Source organism: Anopheles aquasalis, chromosome 2 (genome assembly GCF_943734665.1).
Source record: "Anopheles aquasalis chromosome 2, idAnoAquaMG_Q_19, whole genome shotgun sequence".
NCBI classification, from domain to species: Eukaryota; Metazoa; Arthropoda; class Insecta; order Diptera; family Culicidae; genus Anopheles; species Anopheles aquasalis.
Genome location: NC_064877.1, coordinates 54310647 through 54320646, shown reverse-complemented (window position 1 = coordinate 54320646; position 10000 = coordinate 54310647). Strand labels below are relative to the sequence as shown.

The following is a 10000-nucleotide window of genomic DNA, read 5'->3' as shown; positions in this document are numbered from 1 at the left end:
TGCAGGTAACATGTGGTGATCGCGCCGGGATGGTTTTTGAATTTTCTTTTGCATTTTGTGCTTTTGTGTCGCAGTGTCGCAGTGGCAAACGATAAAAGTGTGCCATTTCATTTGTGTCCGTTGCGATAAAACATCAGCATCTACGCTTTCGATGATTGGACAGAAAATCAATCCGTCGAATGCAGATAATCAACAACACAAACAAACGCACTCTGCAAGCGAAATACTCCAAATTGGATTTGGTCTCTTGCTGTCGAGTGTGTCGATCATAAAAAATATGCACTAACCTCACTCGTTCGCTTTTTGGTGTCATCGTTTCGATCTACAGTCATCCGCTACCGAATCGTCTAGCAGCTTCCGTTGCAAGCCATCATCAAGCCCTTTTCAGCAATCGTACCAACGTCAGCAGCAGCAGCTGCAGCAACAGCAACAGCGACAACAGCACCAGCAGCCATATCTACACGCATCACACCAAGTGCTGCCGCAAATGCAGCACCAACAGCACCATCTGCAACAACCCAGATGGCTTAATCAGCCGGCACCCAGAATACGATCTGGCAGTGTGGCTTCCGGCATCAATCTACTGGCAGTGCCCGGTGGAACCGGTGCACCGAACGGACCGCCGGAGGTCGAATCCGCCGCCAATCTTGCGGCCAATAATGCTCCCTCTGTCTCTCCTACGCAGCGTTCGGAATTTGGTGACACGCCACCAATGATGCCAGGGCCTCGCAGTCTCAGCACTTCGGTTTTCAATCTACATCAGCAACCACCACAGTCGCCCAACATGTGGGGACTCAATCCGTTGCATCAGGTGAGTGAATCCATGAGAGAGGGCGGCTATTAATAACGCTTGCAGACACCGCGTCGCTTTGTGCGGTTATGAAATAGAGGAGGGGTTTGTAGGCGAAACCAAATGGAAGAATGATTTCATCTCCTGCGGTTTGTCGCATGTGTGCGTTTGTCAGAAATGCGGAAAAGTATTTTTGATTCACTTAATGCGCTCATTGGAATTATTGCCTATTTAAACTCTGATGCTCTAGAATATATGATAATTAGTTCCAATTGACTACGACACATGGCATAGTCGAAACGAAGTTTTTATGATAAGCAGTACGATCGAAAGCAGGCAAAAATTATTACATTTTTCAGTTATAACAGATAAACGCGCATCTGCATGTTTTCTACATATTTCTGTTAATGTAAGAATTCCATAGAATGTCATACATCAATTCTTATAGAGATAATTGAAATAAACCAGAAATAATTGGTGTAGGAACAGATATCATTTCGACAGTTTAATAGTGTTCCATACCAACCCTGTTAAAACCACGCTCCATTCGCTCCATTAAAATAGTGGTTATAAATTCCATTTCGTAAATTTAAGCTTTGAATACTGTCAGTCACTTATAGTCAAAGCCTTTTTCTTAACAACATCAATTGAATAGTTCTTGTAGAATAATAGTCCCAAAGCAATTTGTTATATAGTACGAGTCTCAAACTTGCGGCCCGTGGCCACGTTCGCGGTTTATATCTATTATAAGTTTGGTCATTAATTGTATGTTCTATGTAATTTTATTCCTTAAATTTCTATAACAACCACTGAAAGTATGCAATTTTACCGGTTACCTGGCGCCTCCATTAACAGATTTCGGCCATGAAGCTACATTACTTCGCGGCGACCAGATTTGGAATTTTCTTTACTCCTCTGGTAACAAACACTGGCACCAGTTGGCGTTTAGTGGAGCAAATTTAATAAAGACTCCAAATAATGTGGTGGAATGGCCCATGGACTGGTTGATAGTTTAAAGCGTGGCTCATAGCGATGCTTCTCCTACTCTTTAAATCAATAGACTCTTTAGCATTAAAACATATTAAACACCTTTCAGTCAATTCAGAAAACAGAATATTTATGAAATTCTTTGAGGTTTATTCGATTTGTCTGGCATTGAGTTTAAACGTCACTAACTTTCCTAATTAACGATATCAAACTTCTTGTTCAATAGCTCTTCAATTCGATCTTTTCTTCTTTGCATCTTTAAATGCGCTCCTCCTCATCAATGTTAATACCTTCACTTCTGAGACATAGTCACAATTTAAGGCATTTGATAGTCTTGGGACCTATTGCCTATAACTTTTTTAAACTAACTTATCTATTAGTTAGTAGTGTTAGAACAGAATAACAGCTGCTTCAAATTACAAATGATGTATTTTGACAATTTGATCTACTATGGCTGATTATTGTTAACCAAACCACACATCAAATACTAACGAAAAAACCCTTTATCATTCAAGGCAGCTTCACAAACAGACAGCGTAACTGTCTGTTTATGAAGTTTAAGAACATAATTGACTACCTAGTACTATTACAAACCGTATGGTTACCGTAGAAATGAAATATGTATAAACAATTATACATTCTTTGTAAAAAACATAAAAAATTGCTAATTTTCTCTCCTTGATTTCGTTTCATTGCAGGCGCAATCGATGGCCCATTTCAATCCGATGCAGTGGAATCAAATGAATGCCTGGATGGCACGTGGCTCACAGAACGGTTCGAACATGAGTCTCAACTTACCGGCACCGCACGGATATCCGCAGGAGATGGCTGGCTATCCACCAGGTTATGCTAACAACTGGGGTGGAATGTATCCCTATCCGATGGGAATGATGCCAATGATGCCAGGTATGTAAGAAGAGTCCTCACTGGTGGATTGATCTGTATATTCAAACAAACTAACCGCAATTCATGATCTTTGTCTCAGGTGTAGTGATGCCACCGCCCAGATCTCGAGCAAATTCGCGGTCTCGTGCGGCCTCTCCAGCGCTGAGCACCAAGTCCCGCAAGTCGACGATGTCCATGAGAAATCTAAACCGAAACAGCTTTATCGATGATCTGACCGATGATGAAGATTCGGACGATGAGTTCCAGCGGTCGCGTGGCCGCGGCGATCGACGTCGCCGTGAACGCGTCAACTCGACGAGCAGCATCGAATTTGAGGATCCCGATCCGGCGCAATTCGTGCGTGCATCGAGCGTGAAACACTCACGCTTTAGCCGTCGTGTTGGTGGTGGTGGTGGTGGCGGAGGATCATCGGCACGCTCGCTGATTGATTATCCCGTGTCCAGAAAGTCCGTCCCGCGGTACGATCGGGAGGAAGGTGTGCGTGAACGGTTCGACAAGATGTCACTGGCATCACCGCGCAAAGCTCCATCGGATTCGTTCACGAATGAGTCGGACATCGAGTCGGAGGCACGACGTGGAGGTAACTCGAACCGGTCCCGTTCGGGCAATGAAAGCTTCAGCTCACCACGGAAGCCAAACTCGGACTCTATGACCAACGACTCCGATGCCGATTTTGAGCGCCGTCGACAGGCGAAACTAAGGGCCGCCCAGAACAACCTATCTGTGGCGAAACGTGTGACATCAGACTCCCTGACGAACGAGTCCGAACCTGATGCGGATCAACGGCGACAGCAGAAGACCAAAGCAACGCCACAGTCGGTTCCCGTACCGTCCAAGAAGGTCACGAGTTCGGATTCCGATGGACGCGACCGACAGCGTCGCAAGAGTGAAACCAAAGTGGCCATTACCAAGACTAACCCGGTTGGCAAAAAATCCGGCTCCCAGACTCCCGATACGGACGGTGATCAGAAGCGACGGTTCGCCGGAAAGCAGCAACGTCTGCGTAAACATTCGAGCACGGAGTTTGTCGCCAACGATGATGAGGACGAGCAACCGAAAGCTAGTCGCCAGGAGAGCCAGAAGGCGGAGACCGTGTCCTCACCGGAGCAAGTCGTTAATGGACTGCTAGAGTTCCGCACGATCTCCCCTTCAAAATCGGAAGCCTCGGACGAACAGAAGCACCTGAAAACGATCGAAATCAAGAACATCATCAACGACAGTGTTCGATCCGGAGAACCGGAGCTTGGTCGCACGGTACTGGAGGACTCACCACCACCGGCTGCCACCGTAGCACCCGATTGTGAGTGGGAATGCGAGTTCTGTACGTATGTGAACGAGCCTGGAGTGAAGATCTGCGCCATCTGCTGCAAAACGGCCTCGATCAGTGTGGTAAGCAGTGGGCGCGTAGATACGGACACCGATGCGTTGCCGGCCCGCTCACCACCGCCTCCCGATGTCGTCCCCGAGGAACTGATGGCACAGATCACGGAAGGGAAGCTACAGATCGTGCCACCCCAGAAGCAGCTGGTGGGAGATGTGAAGAAGAAAGGTAGGATTCGCAAAATATCCTTTTGGCCCGGCACTAAAGCGAAGTAGCGACGACGAGACGAGTCGTTCGAGTCGTCGTTTGCGCACTTCACACCTTCACCATCCATCCACTCCACTGCACGCCCGCACGGAAGCATCCACGCACCTCGCCTCCGCCCTTGCACCCCGCCCTTGACCCGTGAAAGTTCAATCAAGTAAATAATAGTTCAAATTGTGCCCCCACCGGCCCGGCACTCCGATTACATCCTTTTTACCTGAACTCCCGACTCCTGTAACGGTTGACCTGTGTGCTTGATCTTGCGTTCCGGTTAACTCTGCTCCCTGGCCACAACCATTGGGCATTGATTTGATGCTCCCCTTTCCCCTTTTCTTGTGTTGACCCGTAAGTTTAATCGCACGAACCACTAGCGCACGAACCAGTGCGCGCGTTTTCTTTTGTAAGAAGTATCCGAGATAGCTTTTACACCAATAAAGGCCACCAAATGTCGCTTCGTCCCGCGATACTGCGGGCGAACGGCAAAAGTCAGCAAAACCCGTGTAGCGTGTGTAGCGTTTTAATCGGAGACGTCTTTTCTCGTGTCCTCTCGTTCTAGACGGCGACATGGACGACGAGCACCACGAGATGGGCGTGCGGGCTAGCGTAGAAGGGGTTGAAAGTCTTAGTTCTAAACAGGCGCACGGAGAGGCGATCGACATCAAACAGCAGGTAGTGAAGGAGAAGGTATCCACTGGATGCGGTCCATCGCCACCGAGGGAGATCGTTGGGAGGAGTACTGCCGGCACTGATACGGTGATCAGTGATGGTGATCAGAGAATACAGGCATCGATCGGGACATCACCACCACCACCCCAGGATATGTCCACGCAGGTAGGAAGGCTCCATGCAGAACACGGAAAAGCGGTCATTGCTGTAATCTCTCGTCAATCCGCCCTTTTCGCTAGACTTACGACACATTCGAACAGGTTCGCAATGAGGCAGCAAAGCTAGAGCAAACGAACGGACTGCCACAAGAACAGGCACGCCAGGAGGAAGCACTAACGTCGTCCCTCTACAAGCGATCCCATTCGCTTGCCACACCGCAGATGCTGCAAGTGGATCGACCGGCCAGTCGCAACAGCATATCAAGCGATACGCAGGTAATGTGTTGCCACGAGTCAGAACGATCATTAACCGCTGATGGACGCGCTCTGTTGTTGTTGTTGTTGGATGCTGCTATATATAGTTGCACGCTGCACGCCGACCGGCACTAGACATTCCCCTCGACGACTCGAAGCGTCGGACGCTGGTCGTTCGTTTCCTGATTGTGTGTTGGCGCTAACACGCTAACACGAGAGATTAGTCTGCCTGTTAGTTGGATGTCGCTCTATTGGCTTACAAAACGCACAAAAATAGCACACGCGTTGTCGTCTACGGGCGTTGCACATTTCCTTCTGTGTTTTGTCACTTCAACGACATCACAGAGACAAGCATCCCGCCATGACGTCATTAGGTCGTTAATGAGATCGTTAGCGGTCGATCGATTTACGCTTCGGGATTGAGAGAAGGTTTTAAAAACCCTCGAGCGATCAAAGTTGTCGACAGACAAGTCGCTAGTGCCAGTAGCTAGTAGTGGGCATCACTAAGCAGAGTGAAGTGAAGTTCTAGGGGAGTGATAACATTTAGAATTTATTGGACCTGGCTTGTAGTGGCTAACGAGCAATAGCGCTGGCTCTAGTGCGTAAGGTATTTGTGGATGGATTATCTAGTTTTAAAAAAGAAGGAGTTTAATCGTTTCGTAACTGTTGAACCAATGACTCCTAAATACTCCATCCATTGCCAGTGACATTGACAGCATTGATTCTAAACAAACGATTCCAACCTTGGTGTTCTAGAGCCTTCCACCATCACCACATGAACTGAGCCCTCAGCCTGGCTTGCAGAGCTCAGCTCGTCATCAGCAAGCGTATCAACCGAGTAATGCACTGAATCAACCGTCTCATCCAAACCACTCACCCTCATTGCATCCTTCACACCATGGGCCACCACCGGATGATACGTTGTCCTATCTGGACCGTGCGATCCATCAAATCATACAGACGGCCGCAAGCCAATCATTGGGGACGACCACGGGCGGACGGGGAACTGCTGCGAAGGAGAACGAGAAGCAGAATATGTACCGAACCTTCAACGATCTCCGTCGGATCGACAAGATCGGTGCATCTGCGAAAGTCCCAAACACCTCCAAGAAGTCAATGGTGATCAGTGAACAGATTGTGAGCGTGTTTTTTATTCAACTCGTGCTAACTTCTACCGGTTTTCTTCTAATTCTTATAGCAATCGAGCAGCAAAACGATGGATGATCAAATTGAAGGAGATGAATCGGTGCAACGCGAGGAGCCCACACCGATCAAAGAGAAACCATCCGAAATGACGCTTCTTTTGAGGGTACAGTAATGAGTAACAGGACAAAACAAAGCCTCCATTTCACGTTTCTTGTTCACTCCACACAATAGGAAGCAGAACGATATCAGTTCACGGGCGAGGAGCTGCAGGCGGCGATGAATCATTGCGGCGAGAAGCATCCAGTCCAGTGGCTACGGGACAACTGGAACAAACTCATCGAGACCGTGCAAACGTTAGCGACCAAGTACGGGCACGAAAAGCGTGAGAACACGATCGGCACTATTTCGACCGCCGAAGCACGGGACGCGCTAAGACAGCACAAGGGTAACATCTGGCGTGCCATTACGGAGTGTATTGAGCAGCGGCAGCGCAAGTACCGTGAGATCGCCTCCAAGGGTAACTTTACGCGCGAAGACATCGTAACGAGTCTGACGGCGCACCACGGTAACCTGGAGCTGGCCCTGGTCGAGCTGAGTAAAACTCAGCTCAAACCGTTCCTGATGCGTATCTGGGGACCACCGAATGGGGCCGACAATGATAGCAGTAATCTGCTGCTGCAGCAAGCGCTCAACGAGGATCGTACTGGAATTAGTAAGAAGAAGCGACCGAAGCACTGACCGACGTGACCGTGGAACCCATGTGGTATTAATTGGTTGTCTTTTCTTTCCCATTTTCCCCCTTTTCTCCCCCTCCACGAACTCTCACGACCTGGACCATTGGTTGAACTATCCTTTCCTGGGTGCTTTGGTTTGGATTAAATTTCCGATGGCTTGCTCTCGCTTATATCTCACGAAAAACCGCGCTAGGTGATGATATTGAACAGTTTATCAGTGCACATGTCGAGCGGGAGCTTCTTGGTGAGGGATCGCAAGACGAAAAGCGTGTAGAGATAGAAGAGCCCCCACGAGAGCTGAGCTCGATCGAGCCAGAAAAGGTTGAGGAAACGGTGCAAGAACAGCAAAACGATGCGGTAGCGGTACAGGAGCCACAGCACGAAGAAGAGGTATGTGAAGAGCATGCAGTAACCGCGTCCAACACCGAGATTCTGAAAGATATCGAGGCGCTTATAATGCAAATGGAGCGCAACCAAGAGTCAGCGGATGTGCCGGTGTTGCGTAATATCCAGCAGCTTCTGTCGCAGTTGGCCGGCCCACGGTCACGGGCAGCCTCCGTCACTTCGGTACGTTCGCAGGCAAGTGATCGTATCACGAGCAAAAGTCCCATTCCGGTTCCACGTCCCGTCAAACCATCCGCTCATTCGGACAACCACGATCCGACCCGTACGACAGCAGACGATGTGCGTGACTTTGTGGAGGAAAACATACAGGAGATTCTGCCGAACCTGGTGCAACAGGTGCGGCAAGAGCTCGACTCTGTGAGCTGGGTGACCGATCGGCAGGGAGCGGCTACGAAGACGACGACACTGGAGGACGACATACGCGAGACACTGATGAGGGCCGAGTACTCAGAGAACGATTACAGCAACATTCATTTCTTTCCATTCGAAAAAGCTCCGGAACGGGAAACGATCTTTCCAGAGCGCACAACAACACAGCAGACTCAGGTATTACCGGTTCGAGAGGTGAGGAACGACGAGGAGGATGAAAGTGCACACATACAGCAGTTCTTGCAGCGTGCCATTCGCAACGAGAAGGCTACCACGATGTTCGATCAGTATAAGCGACATCACTATCAGATAGACAGTAGCTCCGATGAAGCACGATATACGGCCGATTCGACCGATTATTACGATCTTGTGATGATCAATCAGAAACTTTTAAGTTTGTTACATACTCAGTCAGCTAAACCTGCGCCAGTAGCTGCGTCTGCAGAGATTCTTGCCACGGAACAGCTACCAAAGGAAGAGACACAGGTTGCAGAGCAAGATCCAGTGGCCGAGGTAGAAGAGGAACCTCTACCAAACTCCACGGAACAGGCATCTGTATCCGAAGCACTTATGGAGAAGAAGACGAATACCAAGAAGCGCCGAGGATCGCGTATTCCCGTGAACAAGAACAACTATCTCTCACGCCGGCCGGTTCTCCGTAGTTCTTCCGAGAGTGACTTTGAAGTCCTAGGACAAAACACCAAACCACTATCTCCTCCAGCCATTGCGATTGATCATGTCGATGAGTTGCGCCATGTTGTGGAGAATATTGAACGAATTGAACAGTCGCTAGAAGGAGATTTAGAGATTGAGAATGCGTCTGCTGTTGTGGAAGAGGTTGACTTGATTCTGGAACCCATTTACATTAATCTTCCATCCAAAGATGAGTCTGTCATCGCAGAGGAGTCAGCTCCGAAGGAAGCAGAGGTAGAAGTGCCTCAGGAGCAGCCGCAGCAGCTGGAACCGCCTGTTCAGGTACAAGAGCAACAAACTACGTTGGAAATTGCACCTGCTGCCACGGTAGTGTCTGTAGAAAATGTCATAGCGGAACCTATGCCATCTGCTCAAGCTGCCCAAGCTGATGTTTTAAGCATACCAGCAACTCCAGCCACAGTTCCCTTGGAGGAAGCTCAAGTTAATACACCAGATAGTGCAGTGCCTCCCACCGAGACAATACCTTCTCCAATCGATGAAGATCTAATGCATAGCTCCAAGCTGGCAAACAATCTCTCCGAGTTGGTACTGGACACGAAGCGACTGATCCAACAGATGAAGGATGAGATCAACTCCGACATTGCAACGTTCGATGAAGAAGATGCTGTGTATGATGGGGAGTATTACGAGGATGAGTACGAGGATGGGTGGGAGGGTGAGGAGGAAGAGGAAGAAGAGGAAGAATGGGAGTCTAACGAAGAGTACGATGGGGACGAAAACGGTGACTTTTATGAGTACGAGGATGATGACGACGATGGATCGGTAATGTTCTCCGAGATGACCATCATCGACTCCAACAATGGCAGGTCGAGAAGTGTGGAGCACCCCAAAATGGACGTGATGCCAACGCAAGAGCCCCCCGTGCTCGAATTGCCCAAGATAAACATGGAGGTGGTGCGGGAGAATGAAAGAAACAGCGCATCGGAAGTCAGTGATCTTCCGCTCGACAGTGACTTTAACGATGCGCTCAGTGTGATAGAGCAGTCGGTTGGAGAGATGAGAAGTATGCTGCAGCTGACGGAAGAGGCACTCGGGCCGCTGGAACTGGCCAACCCACTACACCATGCCTCGAGCGTGGAAACATTGCAGAACAGTCCGGAGCAGAGTGAAATGAGTGAGCTGACCCTAGTGCCCGAACCGACTCATAAGTCCGCCGAAGAATCGAGTGAACAAACGCTGGAGGCAGAAGAGAACCTGCAGATGACAATGCGAGACGTTCAGACTTTGATCAACGCTAAAGCTGTGATAGGAGGCTTTCTGAAGAATGTTCAAAAGATTGAGCAAG

At 49.0% G+C, this 10000-nt stretch overlaps 1 protein-coding gene across 5 annotated transcripts in view; it reads left to right on the top strand.

Annotated features, from left to right (window-relative positions):
• LOC126578071 (E3 ubiquitin-protein ligase lubel) overlaps positions 1 to 10000 on the top strand; it is a 21221-nt gene that overhangs the window by 6278 nt on the left and 4943 nt on the right. For 3 of the 5 annotated variants that reach the window (XM_050240286.1, XM_050240295.1, XM_050240275.1), the window contains exons 7-16: positions 1 to 5; positions 329 to 811; positions 2476 to 2683; positions 2763 to 4232; positions 4825 to 5099; positions 5174 to 5368; positions 6104 to 6466; positions 6546 to 6656; positions 6725 to 7205; positions 7421 to 10000. The exon at positions 1 to 5 is cut by the window's left edge and continues 213 nt beyond it; the exon at positions 7421 to 10000 is cut by the window's right edge and continues 2333 nt beyond it. In XM_050240286.1, coding sequence (XP_050096243.1) covers positions 1 to 5; positions 329 to 811; positions 2476 to 2683; positions 2763 to 4232; positions 4825 to 5099; positions 5174 to 5368; positions 6104 to 6466; positions 6546 to 6656; positions 6725 to 7205; positions 7421 to 10000 — 6171 coding nt within the window. The remainder of the gene's footprint in view (positions 6 to 328; positions 812 to 2475; positions 2684 to 2762; positions 4233 to 4824; positions 5100 to 5173; positions 5369 to 6103; positions 6467 to 6545; positions 6657 to 6724; positions 7206 to 7420) is intronic. The other 2 variants (XM_050240306.1, XM_050240315.1) reach the window with 2 other exon arrangements.